Raw genomic sequence first — 18670 nt, 5'->3', positions numbered from 1 at the left:
TCGAAACAAAAGATCAAAAAGTTGCCAGTAGTAAATAATAATATTAAATAATAACTGCCAATAACTGCCGATAAGTTTCAGTTAAATTGTCATCCAGGTTTTAAATTTATGAGGTTTCATTTCAACGGAATCACTGTTTCAGATTAAAAGTTGAATTTATTGCACTTGAATACAATTTCGTTAAAATATTAAGTTCGATGTTCACCTTGCGTCGACATTTTTTTTAATTATGCAGCCATCACGTATTATTGTAAAAAAAAACTTTTGAATTTTTTTCAAACTTTTAAGTCGTGATTTTTTTCTCTATAATTGAAATGACCTTTCGAAAATATCTACTCTAATCAAATTATATGATGTCTTGTAAATTATGCCATCAAATATCTAATTAAATTATAATTTACGTAAAAGTGTTAGACTTAGATTTTTAAAGTTACCTATTCCAAATATAGATAGTCTGTAGGTAATATAAGTACCTAGAAGGAAATCACGAAAAGTGATGAAATTTTTTTTTTCTCATTTTAAATCTAGATAGCATAAAATAATTATTTTTACATGTTCATTGATATCCAATTTCAAAATACATTTATAACCCAACTGTGAAAAGAAAAGGCAAGACATACCTACTTTATGTAGATATACTAGTTGCAACCGGTTTCTGCATAAAAAGCAATCGAAGAGAAAGTAATCACTACTATTATAAAACAACAAGCTTACCGCCCGCGGCTTCGCCCGCTTTGTCTAAAACCTAATAAATCATAATATACCAAAACCTTCTTCTTGAATCACTCTATCTATTTAAAAAAACCGCATCAAAATCCGTTGCGTAGTTTTAAAGATTTAAGCATACAAAGGGACATAGGGACAGAGAAAGCGACTTTGTTTTATACTTTAGTGTATTGAAGTATTATGTAGTGAAGTTTAGACAAAGTTTAGACAAAGTGGGCGAAGCCGCGGGCGGTAGGTAAGCTTATTCTAGTATATTATTAATTATTATATAACTCCATAAAACGTTTAAATTAAAATATCTATTCTGTAGCTGGGTGATGATCTTTTAAATACCTAATCTTTTAAACCGACTTCAAAATTAGAGTTAAACAAGATACAAATCGACTGTACTTTTTTTGAGTTTGTTATCTCAAAACTTTCTACAGGAGGTACTTACCGATTTTGATGATTATTTTTTAATGGAAAGCCTGGTTGGTAATTTTTACCTAGTTCTGATAATTTGAAGACGGTGGTTTTTTGTCACAAAGTTAGTAGGTATAGTTTTCGTTTTGTTACACGGTAGGTAAATACATAAATATGATTCTGCAGTTTTTTGCGTAATAGCACAGATTACTAAATAGAAGATTAGTAAATAGGTAGTAACTAGTAACTTGACTAACTTGGTAATAGAGCTTGGTAATAAACTAATAATATATTCAGGATACATCGCCCATTTTTGCAAGTGACTACTATCAAGCTAATTTTCCGTTTGTAGCTTTATTTTGATGAGACGCCCAATAATTTCGTGTACGAAAGTCTCGATTGTGGTAGCTAACAGAGATAACAAGGATAAAAATTTTTGATTTGAAGGTACTCAAATATTTATTACTAACTTTTTTTTTTTGTTCAATTTCAAGATAATTACCTAAATTATTCGAAAAAATATTTGTCCTACAAAATCTATGGTTGGTTCAAAGAGTCCCCCTTGCCAAAGTGTATCGATAACGAGGTCATCATAAATGATTACTAACAAGCTGATTTTTTTGTTTTCACTTAGTTAATGTTTATATAATTCAACAGACATATTGTCCTAAAAATTGCGTAATAAATATTTGAGAACCATCAAATCAAAACATTTTTTCCTTGTTATCTCTGTTAGCTACCACAATCGAGAGTTTCGTACACGAAATTATTCGGTGTCTCATTAAAATAAAGCTACAAACGGAAAATCAGCTTATTAGTAGTCACTTGCAAAAATGGGCGATGTATCCTGTACTAATAATATAATAGTTAGTTAGGTAAAGAGGTAACAGAGCAATAACAATTTACGTATGCATACTACATAGGTAATTATTTTATGTGTTTAGATAATATTTCGGTTTTGTTAGAATGTTATTATTGAACGTTAATAAGACTATTATTAAAAACCAATAACACATATTATATCAAACTCGTCATGTAATATTTAAACCGTCATTTTACAACGTTCCTTATAATTGGAGTACAAACAGTTACTCGATAGTTTTCATGTCCTAACGCTTGGTTGTCGTGTGACCACTATTTATGTGTCAATTACAATTGAAACAATTTGTTACACCATTGATGTATGAAGTTTCATAGGAATATAACTTTTTGACGTGACATCGTCTTATAATTCGATAGAGCCGGCTGCAAGCACGAAAAAACATGACTCATGCGGCGTTACCTCGCTCTGAGGCGTTCCCTTGAAGTGCGAGCAAGAGCGCGGAACTAGCGACAAAGAAGCACAATCTTTGTCACGTTCAACTATCGTCAGTAAATCGACTTTACAGACAACCAATTTTTTTTTCATCAATCTTGTATTACATAGGTAATATTATTAAACGAGAAAGTTTGAAAAGTTACTCTTTCTTGCAAAATAGCTGAAGAGATCTGTATGACTTTTTTTCTGATAGATGAATTTTTATTAAAACTCTATACGTGTAAACCACTTACAAGCAACACGCCCAAATTTGCCACCAGCACGTGAGATAGGTATCGTTAAAGATTATATTTTTATAGACAAAATGCTCACATTAGCGATGCGGTATACCTAATCTAGCTGCGCGAAGCTAGAGAAGAAAGGAAGAATTAAGGCCTGAATCGGGTAGAATCTCCTTTTGATACCGAAAATTAACTCTAGTTATAACCGTTTTTCTTCTTAGATTCTTTATGTACATATCTAAAAAAATGTATAATATAGTTTCAAATAATATGATAAAGGGCATGGTTGTTTTAATTTGTTTATTTTACAATCAGGTTTTTTGGAAAAAAATCATGAACTGAAGTCGATTTTTGTACTTTAAACCAAAACGCTAAGTCAATATAATGTTTATGAAATTGAAACACAGGGCATGGTTGTTTTAAATTTTGATTCAATATCCAAATATCTTTTTAAATAATTTTTATACGTACTTTTACTACGATAGATTCGCGCCGGTCCCCCGATTCCGCCTAGTAGGTAAATCGTCGCCAAGGTCGCTAGCCCCTATTAACGCCTTAAGCAAAACATTTGTGACGTAATTTTGTTGTTTAAGTATTTTACGTGATCAGTGATCACTGATCAGTGTATGCAAAACTACAAGGCCCTTCGCGCTTAATATATCGTTAATGGGACAACCTGTATACTTCTAAATAATAAGAGTATTTGTCACAAATAAACGTTTACCGGTTCAGCTAATTGATTGTAAGGTCATCATGACAATTTTTATCTAAAAATATGACTGTCGTGATTATACGTTTAATATCATTGTACCTAGAATACTGAGACGATTTTGTATCGTCACTTTGATACGACAAGAAAATATTTTATTTCATTATTAATACCTACTTGTAGTAATCATTGCGTAGATAATAAAAACAAACATTCATCAATACCATTCATATTATTATAGCGATTTTATCATTTTCAAATTCCTTAATATTTTATTGGTGATTTCTGCATTTCCTTATCGATTCATTGTTTCAAAAAAAAAGGTCACCATAGTCGACGCTATTGCCAAAAAAATAAATAAATTTAAAAAGTTACCTTTCAGAAATCTCTATTAGTTTTTTATAAAGTTTAAATTTCGTGTAACATGTACTGTAAACTTTATAAAAAAAAAAAAATTCACAACACCTACCTACATAGTTAGGTAATATGATATAATAAATTACAACAAATACAGTTCATCTCGTACTCAAAATGTAACATACAAAAAGAAAAATCAATATCTAGTCACAAAAACAGATTTATTTCAAAAATTTTGCTTAAACTCAGTGACTTGCATTATTCCAAACATATACGATAAACTGCCATATATAAGTGTTATACGGAGCTCGTTTTGATCAAACATACCGTGTCCACAATCTATTTATTTATCGGTGGCCTTGTAACGCAGTCAGTGATCAAATACAATTTTAACGTGCTACAGTGTTGGTGTGTTGACGGTATGTCGTTTTTAGTATGGTTATTTTAAAACTCTTGATGCTTTATTTGAAAAATTTTGTGTAATGATTATTTATGTGTGAATTAATTTTTATACATATAAGTAGTTTGTGTGGGATTAGATTTTTATTTCTTAGGTTAGGTTTTTTAAACATTTTATATCATTTGAGTATTTCATATGTATATAATCAAATATTCCTTGACGTAGTAGGTATTTAAACTAAAAATAAATTGATTTTTATATTATCATTTTTGTCGTTTATATATGCTATTTCTAAACATGTAATCTGACTAGAATTGTTTGAATATTTGTTCACAACAGGTTTTTTGAGTGGGTTAGTTAAGTATTGTATTGACTGATCTTATAGGTAATTGCTTATTGAATATTTAAGAAATTAATGAATATTTCTAAAATAATTTGATGTTAATACTTAATACTCAGTACCTATGTCTTATGTCTAAGTGTTAACGGTAACAAAATCTGCCGGTTATCATAATATTATGTAAAACTGTTGTTACATACAATATACGTGTAAACAAGCAGTAATAAATACTAATAATGTAACATCGAAACAAACCTGTATGGCTACTTCGAATCTCTGATATTTTGAATGTAAATGATCATGAGACTATTAAAAATACCATTTCATTCCATTCCCACGGGTAAAAAATAAATTCAATGGATTGCCACTTATAAACGAGTTCCGATTCTATTTGGTGCATTGGTTCTTACGGGATGCGCTTACAAACATACAGACAGCGACGTATAATAAAAATTGTTGTTTAATGTCTTATCTCGCTCTTATGAAAACTCTATATTATATTGTAAACTCATAATCGATATCAATGTAGGTACACAATATAATATCTAGTCGTTATATATAACAAATGGCTTTTTATAAATAAAATTTTATATTCTCACTTATTCACTCTGGATTTTACTGTGAAGTGTGAACCATTTTATCATCGCCAAGCACTCTATTTTCATTTTGAATAATAATATATTCACAGCATTTGTATTATCCAACATTTTTTACCTGAACATTTAAAGTGAAAACCGTTTTTGATTGGAATTACTTCATTATTTCTGTGGCCAAAAATAAAGGAATAAATCCCATATACATATTCATAAATCATATTATTAAAGCTTCTGTGTAATAAATCATTTTAAATTGTATGTAATTACAGGAAGTTATCATTGCATGTGATGATTTGTACTTAAAAAACTATTAAGACGTCGTGTTTATTATTAACCAACCCATAAAAAGAGGTCCCGCATTAGACTGCAGTTTTACAATAGACTGTTACTAAAAAACTTTTGCGTCACTATTTAGACCTATTATTTTCGATATTTCGAAGGTCAGCATCTCGTTTACATTTTTTCTAACGTGGTTCTAGAGCGACAACTTTTCGTACATTTTAGACAATAGTACCTATAATATCATCGATATCGATATCATCGAACTTCCCTGCTGCAGATTATTTATCTATTTATTTATATAACTTAAAAGGGAAGTTCCAAATGCTTGTGACCACAACGCCATGTTAACAAATAAATAAATTGTTTAAAATTGTTTAAATCATAGATTCGAGATTCCAGAAAAAAATAACTAATAATATAACGTTAGTTACTTTTTCGAGAGAAACCGAATGTTGAAGCTAGTTAATTATAACCGCTTTAACATTGCATAATATGGAGCGTAAACAGACGGAGCACGGAGCATCTTGACATAATATTGTTACAGTTGCTAAAATATTCAAAGTGCTAGTCACTTAGAATCTAGGAATTCCAAGCAAGGTTACAGTTAACACAGGCTCTAATCTTACCCTTAGATGAAGGTAATTAAGCTCCTAAATATATATTAAGATGCAGGATAACGCAAGGCATTAATTGTATTTAAACGACGTTTAAAATGAATATGTTTGCGCAGTTTAACAGATTTTAGATAGGATTTTTAATGGGCCCCTTTATGTTTTCGTTTTATTGTAACTAGCAACGTATTTAGTAAAACTGGTAGGTAACGCACTTGAAACTTCCGCCGTTCCTGGGAGAGAAGGTTAAAGATATCGGTCTGGTGCCAAATTCGTTTAAGTCGATATTCATTGATGGAATAGGAAGTGAAGTCATTTCCCATAGTTATGTAATAACTCTACCATTATGATATCCTCTGTGCAGTTATTATTCTCCATCGAGATTTACCGTCGTAACCATAATTCGATTCGATCTTTTATTTCTAAATAAAAACATTTTTCTGTCTAGTACAGGAGGTTGGCTAGACAGAAAAATGTTTGATGTTTGGATGGCTATACAGGAAATCTATTAGTGAAACAGATGTGACTTACAAATGCTTTTTGACTTAAATAATGCATAATATTATAATAGCCACTTTCTAAACCCAGTGATATGTGTACTTTTGTCTAATGTGAAAATGACAAATAACTATTAAAATATCAGTCAAAAAGTATTGAACAGGATAATATCAGTTACTTTATGAAATTAACCCTGAGACTTGAACTTATTAGGTACGTATTGATTGAATACAGAAGGTGGTCGTTAGACGTAATTGCGTATACATAAGTTATGGTCTGAGTTCTGACGCCCGATACGTTGCAAGAGATAATTATACCAATTATACCGATTTTAAAAATTCTTTCGGTGTTTAATGCCCATTCATGGAGGAAGGCTATAGGCGATACTATATTATATCATCTCGCTAAGACCAACAGAAGCGGAGCACTGCGGGTAAAACCGCGGAGCACAGCTTGTATGTTATATACTCACACAAAGTCAAGGAAGATAATATTGTAGGTACTATCAATAAACGTTTAATCTAATAATTTAATAGACATTGATCTTATCTATTGATTAAATGATCATATTTCAACCTCTTTTATTGTGTAGTACGGTGTCCCCATATGGGGACTGTAGTGATAAAAGGGACCTTTTTAATGGGTATCATTTAAGCTATCACCAATTTAATTAGTTTTGTGTTTCTTAAATAATAGGGTTTGTCCTCAAAATAGTAGATCTGTCACCAAAATGTAGTCACCAAACAATGCAAAATCAGTTCCACAATAAATCACCTAAAATCCTGAGATATAAGGTCTAGTACCATATAAATGTTTTTGTATGTATTATAATAGGTGTGTCCTAATAAGTATGCAAAATAATTTAAAGAGATCACCAATAAATCATATTATGTTACTAAAAGTTAAAATAATCAATATTTATTCTTAAAAATAATAACCACTGAATAATCAGCTCTGGTTTAATAGCTGACTAATGGTTAGCATAATTGTATATAAAACACTTAATTAAAGTTAAAATAATCAATATTTATTGTTAAAAAACAATAATCACTGAATAATCAGCGCTGGTTTGGATTTCGAAGGGCGCCCCCTTTTTCTTTTCTGGCCGATAAGCACATTTTTTGCTTCTGGTGGGGGTTTGGCCAGCTTTAAGCGTATGGCTAATCCGTTAATATGTTTGCACATGTCAATTTTTAAAGCGCGCCAATTTTTCTCCGCCCCTTTGATCATTTTTTCATTAAAATTATAAATTGATGTATTAAATTGATAACGAATACTATTAATTAATTATCTGAACGAAATAAAATGTTACTACTGTATAGGTGACAAAATATCAAATAAAAAGGAGTCGCAGTCAGGGATCGATAATCGATTTATTTGGTGACAGATCTACCATTCTGAGCACAGAGCTATTATTTAAGTAACAAAACTGTTATTATAAGAACGAAGTTTATATTCATGTAATGCAATATAATTTTATTGGTTATCGATCTCTTATTTTACAAATATATTAACATTAATTTGATAATTCATACCTGGCAACAATTTTTGTTTATCTGAGAACGAAAATATTTCGTGGTGATAGATCTATTTATTAGGTGATACAACTTGATGACAAATATAAATTTTGGTGATAGAAAATATAGTTCCCCTTTTTAATCTTATAGGATTCAAGAATAATGCACAAAATTCAAATTTTTGAGGATTTCTTAAAATTACCAATAACAACGGGTTGGTAACGGAAAATAATTAAATAATGATACATATTTGAAATATTGATGTGGATAATAATTAGGTATATCATATATCATAAATGATAAAGTAAATAATTATTATCTTATGGAAAAATTAAATATCATTCATTGTCTGTCAATAATAAGATTATACAATTATTAAAGTGAGAAATTATCACTATCATAGTAGAAGAAATAAAAACATTTTGATAAGAAAAATAATACCTAGTGATTGTTATAATTTAGTTTATTATACTTTATATTATGGCAAAAATGTTGTTTTTTATGCGGTAATTATTACTTATCTAATCATTTTGTTTAGTCTGTGAAAAGCCATTCATAGATAACATACAATGAGATTATCTATATAATATGATAAAATATGTTTTCATACATTAACGTACCTACACTTAAAATATAATAAAATATTCGATTTATCAATTTTCAAATATATTATGACAGATCTTCAGTTAAAAATGTACACACAATCAATTACTTATAGTACTAGATCCCACCGCAGGATTACTTCGTTCATAGTTTTTTTGATGAAACCAAAATTTTATGTATATTTATAATTAGTAGATTATATTTTATCGACTAGGTTGCCAGTCAAAATTTGGCCACAAGCATGTTTAATTAAATTTTTTCACATCGAAGTTTTGGAAGAAAATTCCGTTCACTTGTTATTTTTAGTCTACATCACGGCAAATTACATAAAGATTCTAAAAAACCACGGTTGCCGTTTTTCATCTGGCCGCAACACGTTCGTAGGCTGGTGCAAACAGGTATGATTTCAATCCATTTATACGTTACACGTTCTTATCGCACATTATTTTATGATTCATAAATCAAATTAAAGCTATTTTTTTCTTTAAATTATCATATATGGTTGCCTAATTAACTCCAGCCGCAAATAAGGGTTGCTGGCTGTTAAAGATAATGAATATTAATTAAAAATGCATGCAGCCAAATTTTGACTGGAAATCTAGTCGATATATAATATTCTCCTAATTATAAATATAAATTAAATATACATAAAATTTTGGTTTCATCAACAAAAGTATGAACGAAGTAATCCTGCAGTGGGATCTTAGACTATAAATATTATTTCTTGTTTGATTTTACGTCAATATATAAAAGTTACAAGGCTTTAAACTTGATTAATAATAATTAATTTATGATGATAATAATGACTGATCTGCGCATAATCATACTCGCAGTGTATTAAACGTAACGATAATGGGCTCTCTTCACGATGGAGAGCGTTGGCTCAGCAATAAAAATCCTATTTAATATGTATTATAAATGCGAATGTTTGTGAGGATGGATGTGTATGTATACGTTTGTTACTCTTTCACGCAAATACTACTGAACCGATTACAATGAAATTTAGCACACATATAGAGGGTAACTTGGATTAACACATAGGATAGGTTTTATCCAGGAAATTCCACGGGAATGGGAACAACTCGGGTTTTTCTTTGAAGACGCAGGCGGAAAGCTAGTATAATATGATCGTCGATTTTTGCCACCATTATAGCGATTACGAATAAACATCTGCATAATACAATGACGTCTGATCATAGACATTTAGGCCCTCTTCACTATCGTGATTGCCTCTACTCGCCCATATTGAATAATTCGCGTTTTTAAAAGTTTTTAGTTTCTAAAACACAGTCTATATTATCCATTATTTTCTAACCTTTTTATTATTATATTTTATTCACAGATTAAAAATGGTGCTAACATTATACAAGTTGGACGCCAGTCCCCCCGCGCGGGCTGCTATGATGGTCGTCGACCTTCTGAATCTACCCGCAAAATTTGTTGACGTGAACCTTCTGGAAAATGAACATTTGTCGGACGAGTTTTTGAAAGTTTGTAGAAACTTTTTTATTTTACATTTTTCTGCCATTACTGAACGTATTCGGTAAATGTATAGAAAGACTTTAGCTGATTTTTAAGCTATTGCATAGCTTCAATCGCGGGCCTTGAGCGCGGGGACCGAATCGAGAAATTCCGTAACGAAAAAACCTCACGCTCTCCACTCCGACGGGCGGAGGTGTGGCTTGAAGGCATGCTATGCAATAGCTTTACCGCGGCAGTCCCCGAGTGCCACGCGTCTTTTGTTTTATTTTTTTATTCAGACCAAATTGACTGCTTTTGTAATAATCATTCTGAGATTATGTCTCTATTTTTACCTACGTTATAAACAATTAAATTTCTCTCTGTACGTCTGGTTGTCTGGAAGAAATCGCTGCATAGCGATATGACCGCCAATTGTTCAAATGTTTTCTTAGGTAAAGTTTTATTGTAATCATTGACGGTGCAATAAAGAATAAGTAAAATTTATAATGATGCTATAAATTTTCTCGTTTTAATTTTAAAATTAAAACGTCGTAATTTTAATTACGATGTTATAATTTTAAATACCTACTAGGGTGGAGTGAAAAATATTTTTTTTTCATTTTCGTTTCGGCATACCTGTAAAAAGATGTCATTAATGCTCATAAATACACATACAAAATTATACTTTGCAGATGATACATTTAGAGGTGCCCCCAACATCATGAACTTTCAGAAATTCAAAAAATTTTGTCGAAAATCATTAAAGTTTAATTTTGACAAATTAACGCTAAATCAGATTCTGTGTTATCTCGATGGTTGCCAACGGGAAGACACAGAATACACAATATTTCAATATAAAAAAAGTGGCTATCGCTGGCTACCAGTGGCTCTGGTCGGTGGCCCGTTTGCGCCGACTCTTATTGTAGGAAACATTGATTTTAAACAGTGCCGTTAAGGAAATAACACTAATGTTAGTAATACTTCTAAATTACATTTTACACGTAAATACAATTAAGATCATAATTTAATATTTTTGATGTGAGTTCTATCTATAATTTCGCTTTGTTACAGTAAAATGTTGCAAGTCAAAATACGACAAACGACATGTTGTCCTGTATTTTGTTTGCCAGAGAAGTACCCAGTGAATCAATTACCAACTTATACTGATGCTAAGAAACTATTACTCATTTATTAGATATGAATTTAAACCTGATAAAATAACAAAATTCATGATTTATCCGAAAGATTAGCTACGGAAATGTTTAATGTGTGGCGAATAGCATCGCTTTCCACTATTAGCTTTAACAGAGTACTACAACTTATATTCGACACAACATATTCGATGAATATAGACGCTTATTAAAACCTTATCAAGACCGACAAACGAACAAAAAAGAACAAGAAAAGATAACTGAAGTATTTTGTCACACAGTACCAAAGGTTATTTGATATTTGAAGTTGCAAATGCATTTTTTTTAACTCTCTGGTACTTGCTCTAAAGATTATACCGACTTAACTATGTGGCAAGAATGTAAGAAAACTGAGCCTCTGACTTCTAGTTTATCTGAAGAAACCTTTAAAGACATCGTGAAAAGCGGTTTGACCACGTTTCAGAATATCAAAGATTTTCTATGCCTTACCCAGGCCGTAAAGCATATTATCAAATTGGTGACAGAAGCTTCAAGTGCAGTTTGTTGAGAAAGTAAACAAAATGATTTTATAATGGCAAGAGTATCAGTATTACGACTGCCAATGCCTAATTTTGAAAAAAAAAAAACAGCTTTATCTATACTAATATTACAATCTATACTAATATTATAAAGCTGAAAATATTGTTTGTTTAGACCGCGCTAATCTCAATAACTACTGGTCCGATTTGAAAAGTTCTTTCGGTGTTAGATAGCCCATTTATCGAGGAAGGTTATAGGCTGTATATAATTTCGCTTAGATTAACAGGAGCGGAGCCACGCGGGTGAAACCGCGAAGCGCAGCTAGTACTAAATAATTAATTATTTCTGATATTTTCATTCCTCTATAATATTATTTTCATTAATGAAAAACGTTAAAACAACTAATCAGGGTATTATTTAATGTATAACAAAGAAGTTTGTTATATAATAGACTTGAAGGCCATAAAAATACTGTGATTAAAAAATAAATCAAAGTTTGCTAAAAAATCATATTTTTCTAATTTTCAATTGGGTTGGGGCACCTCAAAACACGTAAACAATATTTTGTATGCTGAATTCACTCATTAAAAGGCACCTTTCTGTCGCTATGCCATTTGAAAAAAACAAAAAAAAAATTTCTTTCATACATTATCACTCCACCCTAATACCTACTCTACAAACCCTTTTTTATTTTTTTCAGCTGAATCCACAACACACCATTCCAGTTTTAAAGGACGACGACTTTGTCTTGACTGACAGGTAAATATTATTTATTTATTTTGAACCAATCGATAACATTAAATAGAGGTACTCTACATCTATTTAACTATACTAATATTATAAAGCTGAAGAGTTTGCTTGTTTGTTTGTTTGTTTGAACGCGCTAATCTCAGGAACTACTGGTCCGATTTGAAAAATTCTTTCGGTGTGAGATAGCCCATTTATCGAGTAAGCTTATAGGCTATATATCATCACCCTAAGAACAACAGGAGAGGAGCATTGCGGGTGAAACCGCGGGGCACAGCTAGTATCATATAAATTCTTTCCATGGTCACGGCATCACTCGTGAACGGGTGGACCGATCACGAAAATTCTTTTTTTTTAATATTCCTTGAAGTAGGAGGATGGTTCTTATGTAGAGAAAACGTAAATATGTACCACGGGCGAAGCCGGGGTGGACTGCTAGTAAAGTATAAAATAAAAACTTAGATCAAAATTATTTTGAATAGTTAGATGAATTCGTTTATGTTTTGTTCTAAAAGGCGACAATTCTAACAACCGATAAGATATCAAAATTGTAACCGTTCGTTAAATAAAACCGTTGTTAACACGGTTTTTTATACTTACATAAGATTGATATATTGTTGCCTCCACTTGGATTATAATATATTATAAAAACTACAGAAAACTTAAAAAAGCTACAGATTTGAAAGACCTCTAACTTCTGTTTTCAGCCACGCGATCGCCGGTTACCTCGTGTCCAAATACGCAAAGAATGACTCCCTGTACCCCAAGGAACCCAAATTGCGAGCTCTTGTCGACCAGCGCTTGCATTTTGACAGCGGTATTTTGTTCCCAGCTGTACGGTTCACAGTTGTAAGTATTTTGGTAGCAATAAACATGATATAATATGACAGCTGTTATCAGCAGTTTATATGGAAAATAACAAAAATATATTAGGCCGCCTTTACACCTGTAAGTTACTTTCGTAAAAATTATGTAACTGACTTACGGTTGCATTTACACTTAAAATAAACTTACAGTAAATAATGCTTACGTAATTTTTGTGAGTTTAAACTTACATAAATTATTACACGCCCGTTTACATTAAATCAGTAAAAAAATGCCTCGAAGACGCCACGTTCAAGCGGCTGCTGCATATATAATTTTGTCCAATAAAAAGCGACGGAAAAATAATACTGAAAGAAAATGCTGGGTAAAACCTTGGTTAGAAAAAAGAATGGCACAAGGTGCGTTTGAAAATCTTTTGAAGGAGTTGACAATGGAAGACCAACACGGATTTTTCAATTTTATAAGAATGAATACTACAAGTTTTGAATTTGTTTTGAAATTGTCCTTTCAAATTATGCAACTTTCTAATGATTTCATCTGGAGTGGTATTAAACATTTCGCTAAGTTCAACATGTAGTGAATTTGTTTTTACGCGGTTTTTGTATTCTTTATTTTTGTAGTCCCACAGTATGGGACGTGCTTCAAAAGCGGTAATTAAAGCTTCTACCTCGTTTGGTGACCAGATTTTATTTTGTTTTTGTTTAGAGGACATTGATTTGGTGAGTTCTCAACTTATCAAAATAATTCAATAAGCTGCGAGTCGCTTCCGTAAGCAAACTCGAACACGTTTAGACTTGTAATTTTTAAATTTACGAAAGTTGTAAAAAATTACAGTAAGTTACTTACAACGAGTGTTTGCACTTGAAAATTTATCGTAAGTAGCTTACGTAAGTGACTTACGTAAGTAAAACTTACAGGTGTAAAGGCGGCCTTACAATGATATCTATGTATGTCATCCGCGGCTTCACCTTGGTCTAAGGGAAATAATAAGTAATAGAGACATCTAGCAGTATTGTTGTAACTTGCTTGTTAATTATTCTTTGACAAAAAATTTTGTTACAATAAGCGTTCGACACTAGTCGATAAATGATCTTTTTAGCAATTTTAAAACTAAAACCAAACTAAGCGTGCATAGGAAGGTTTAATCGTTCGAAGTAACGAGCGTTAGCTAGGGTTGAGTTTGTTTTGAATTAATTAAGTTTGTTAACAAAAAAAGAGAGTGTGTGTCAAAAGTGAAACTTCTTTGTTATTTAAAGATACCAAAATCGGTATTGCCATGGCGCGACCTTAAAATTTTCCTCTCAACGCGCCTTTAGGCTAAGTTTTACTTCAATAAATTATATCGTGTGCCCGTTGGTAATAAGATAACTTGTAAAAATCCAAAAAAATTAACACTACATAGTATAAAACAAAGTCGCTTTTTCTGTCCCTATGCCCCTTTGTATGCATAAATCATTATAACGACGCAACGGATTTTGATGCGGTTTTTTTCAATAGAAAGAGTGATTCAAGAAGAAGGTTTTAGTATATAATTTATTAGATTTTAGACAAAGCAGGCGAAGCCGCGAGCGGTAAGCCTAAATTCATAAACTAAATAGGTACTATTTCCAGGGTCCGATACTTTTCTTCGGTGCCACTGCATTTGCTCAGGAAAACTTGGACAAGATCAAGAGCAGTTACGAGTTCTCCGAAGCCTTCCTCACTAAGAAGTGGATTGCTGGAGACCAGTTCACCATCGCTGATATCTGCTGTTTTGCTTCTCTTAGCACATCGAATGAGATTGTTCCTGTTGATGCTGACAAGTAAGTTTGGTTTTGGATTAAGTAAAAATGCTGTAACATAAAAATTGGGAAAATCATTAAAGACTACGGGACAAAAGTATCGTAATTTGTAATTTATAAATGCAATTTATAAACATTTAATAGTTCATTACAATAGAAAAACAATCGCAGAGGCAGAGCGAAGGACTGTTGTCTGTACGACTCATTTTTTTCTGTTCTTTAAAATTGTCAAAGTATAGGTACATGTTATTTTAATTTTATAAAATTTGACCTATACCATTTCTGCCTTTTAATCACATCGAACGCAGTTAAATTCTAAAGACTTAAAATAATATCTTCTGATTTGTTTTGACACACTTTTAACTGCTTCGCGAAGCAATTACTTCGTAGTTCGTGGGGCTTGCTCTGTCAGTCTATTTTATAAATCTAAAGAATTAATGGCATGTAAACGTCAACTAAAACGTTTGTCTATAGTCTATTATTTATTATATATTAGTCTATATTATAAAGAGGAAAAGTTTGTATGTATGAATGCTTTTCACGCATAAACTACTGGACTGATTTTGATGAAATTTGGCACAGACAATTTTTATACCCTGAGAAAGAACATAGGCTATCTTTTATTGCGAAATATGTACCACGGGTAAAGCCGGGGCGGAGTTTTTAATCATTTTCATATATTTTCAGATACCCCAACCTCGCCGCTTGGTTACAACGTTGTTCTGAACTAGAGGTTTGTAAGAAGAAGAACGAACCTGGTGCAAAACAGTTAGGCGAATTAGTACGAAGCAAGTTAGCTTGAAGCGTAGGTACCTATCTTAATTTATCACAAACGTTTTATATTTGGAAACATATTAGTTTCCAAAATCACCTGATTTTCAATTGTTTGGAAGTACAAAAGCACCAATAGTTGAGGGTTTGACCAACACTATTAACTTCAAGCTGAGAATATTAATTTTAAACATCTTAAATTTTTTACATTTTGACGAAAAAATTTTGCTTTTCAAATCACCTGATTTTCAAATGTTTGGAATGATAAAAGCACTAATAGATTAGAGATTTGTTCAACACTGTTTTAAGATGTGAAAGACATTTTTAATACGTAATTATATATTAAAATTATTTTAGAAGCGTTTAATCTCAGCTTACACTCGCTTCAAGATTCAAGTAAGGTGCCTTCGATATTCATCTAATAGAAATGTTTATTATATAACACCGTATGGAATAGACTACCACCTCCTAAATACAGTAAACATAACCTTTTTAGCAAATTAATACCATTCACACGTACGCAAAACGAATTGTGAATAATAATAAGTTTATTTATATGTATTATGATTACACCTACACACAAATTATAATAAAGAGATTGATTTGAAAGAGTTGTTTTATTTCTAAAATAGGTAGGCTGTTGGAAATGAAGATTTAATTTGTAAAACCTTTGGTAAAATAAATTTGTATATATTATGCTGGTTGCAGAGCTAGACCGACCATCAGTGCGTACGTCAGTCGCGCTTGTCATATGTATGGAAATTCATAAAACCGTTCATAGCTAGACCGACCATACGCACGCGTATTATCATGCGCATTAGTGTCATAGTCATACAATTGTTGATGCGTATCGTCAGGGGCCTTAGCCAAACGGCAAAACGCCAAGGAATAGAATAGGCTATCGATAGAAATTGACATAAGCGTATGATGTTTTGCATAAGGATTCGGTCACCCTACCAACGACAACGACGACCACGAACAAAATTTTCATCCAGTCGCAATTAAATAAAATTGTGCAAAACACAATTAAAAATGAAATTTAAGAATTTCCTGTCGTATTGGTGTTTGGAAAAAAAAATTTTGAGATCAATGGATAAACAAACAGGTTTTTCATAGAAACGGTGGCTCCTAGAAAAAAATGTATTTAACCTTTTTTATAGATAATTAGATTATATACAATTTTGGTTCAGGTGATTGTATGATAAACTTACCGTCTCGGCGAAAATCGCAAAAAACCCTATTTCTTTTTATTAATTGACCTCGAATTTTTTTATTCCTGAGTACCAGAATGACGGGAGATTTTAATATTGATTTTGAACAAATTTCGGCAAGATTGGAACTTTGGTCGTGGTCGTCTGCGTCGTTGGTAGTGTGATCGAACCATTACCAAAATGTCATGAGCTTATGTCAATAATTAGCGTTAGCAGTTTCTATTCCATGGCGTTACGTACGTTTGTCTAAGGCCCCAGGACCGACGGTACGCACTGATGGTCGGTCAAGCTCTGCAACCAGCCTTAGGTAGGATATTTTACCTACTGTGTCAGCTGTCAAATAAATAAGAAAATAATATTAGCTGATATTATAGTAACCTGTAATAGTAGTAATAAAAGCACGATTGTGTATCAATCCAATAAAATTAGGTAAAAATATTTTTCCAACAGGATAATCTTAAAAATAAATATTTGCTAACAACCTTAGTGCCATAATTTTCAACGATATTATAGCTTGATAATTTATGAATATTATTCTTACACTTAAGGGGGATAGCATGAAACATCTATATGTTGGTCAGAAGACCAGCATATTACATGATCTTATATAATATCTTAAAGCAGGTAGATACTTTCTAATTAGCACTGATTTAGCACTGACTTTTGTCAACTCGGGACAAAAACAAACAAAAAGAGAGCGTGTGTGTCGGAAGTGAAACTTCTTTGGCAAGATTTAAAGATACCAAAATCGGTATTGCAATAGAAACAAAAACGCTAATGATATGCTGGATTATATCCTGAATCTTCATAAGAGGCATTTTTATGCAGTAGGTACATAGTAAGAAATATTGACCAATATCGATGATTTACTATCTAACTAAGCTAAATGTCCCAATTTGCTGTATTATATTGTCCTAATTAGTACACTAAACGATGCTATACACACACAAGAACCTCAAACTCATTGCATTGGTGCACTGTTTGTTCCCAACAAAGGGTCTGCTGTGGGCACTCGTCGTCAAAGATTAATTAAGGCCCAGTGTTTACTGCTACGGAAATAGTCCGGGATGAGTAGGTGTGTGTGACAAGCCTTAATGATCTTAATGCAGTATAACATGTATGTTGTATTGTATGCAGTAAGGAAGGATTAGAAACATAGAAATATAAAGAGTAACTAGACGAATTGTAAAAATAGGATTCTGGTATTTAATACCTACTTGATAGTGCATATAAATAAAATAAATAAAACATTTATTTATTTTAATGTAAAAAAAAAACATAGTAAAGAATTTAAAAACTAGACCAAATTATTACACATTAAAACATATTTATCACAAGTACTGTGCCTCAACGTCGGTTATCAAAAGGGACCTTATATAAACAGCTGCAGTGACTTTTGAGTCAACTAGCAGAAACCCCTATTGACAATCGGAGTTACAGCCTGTGTGATGTGTGTGCCGTGTGCGTGAGTGTTTGTGTGTGTGTCGTGTGCGTGAGTGTGTGTGTGTGTGTGTGTATGTTGGGCATATCATATAAACATATAGACCATAAGAATTTAAAAACTACTGTTGAAATCTGGTACCTAGTTTAAATATACAGACGCGGCAGCTTTCAGAATAATAAA

General features: G+C 31.8%; 1 protein-coding gene across 1 annotated transcript; it reads left to right on the top strand.

Annotated features, from left to right (window-relative positions):
- The first annotated feature begins 4003 nt into the window (after positions 1-4003).
- LOC123700690 (glutathione S-transferase 1-like) lies at positions 4004-16444 on the top strand. Its single transcript, XM_045647979.1, has 6 exons — positions 4004-4152; positions 9923-10070; positions 12412-12470; positions 13166-13307; positions 14895-15085; positions 15752-16444. The coding sequence occupies exons 2-6, from the start codon at positions 9930-9932 to the stop codon at positions 15864-15866; spliced, it is 648 nt and encodes a 215-aa protein (XP_045503935.1). The 5' UTR covers positions 4004-4152; positions 9923-9929; the 3' UTR covers positions 15867-16444.
- Positions 16445-18670: the final 2226 nt, after the last annotated feature.

This window comes from Colias croceus, chromosome 20 (genome assembly GCF_905220415.1).
Source record: "Colias croceus chromosome 20, ilColCroc2.1".
NCBI classification, from domain to species: Eukaryota; Metazoa; Arthropoda; class Insecta; order Lepidoptera; family Pieridae; genus Colias; species Colias croceus.
Note: the sequence above shows the minus strand (reverse complement) of the source record. Positions and strands in the feature narration are given on the sequence as shown.

Coding starts and splice junctions, on each gene's coding strand:
- LOC123700690 (XM_045647979.1), top strand. CDS start 9,930: ATGGTGCTAACATTATACAAGTTGGACGCCAGTCCCCCCGCGCGGGCT. Junction 10,071..12,411: donor TGTCGGACGAGTTTTTGAAA/GTTTGTAGAAAC, acceptor TATTTTTTTCAG/CTGAATCCACAACACACCAT. Junction 15,086..15,751: donor GTTCCTGTTGATGCTGACAA/GTAAGTTTGGTT, acceptor ATATATTTTCAG/ATACCCCAACCTCGCCGCTT.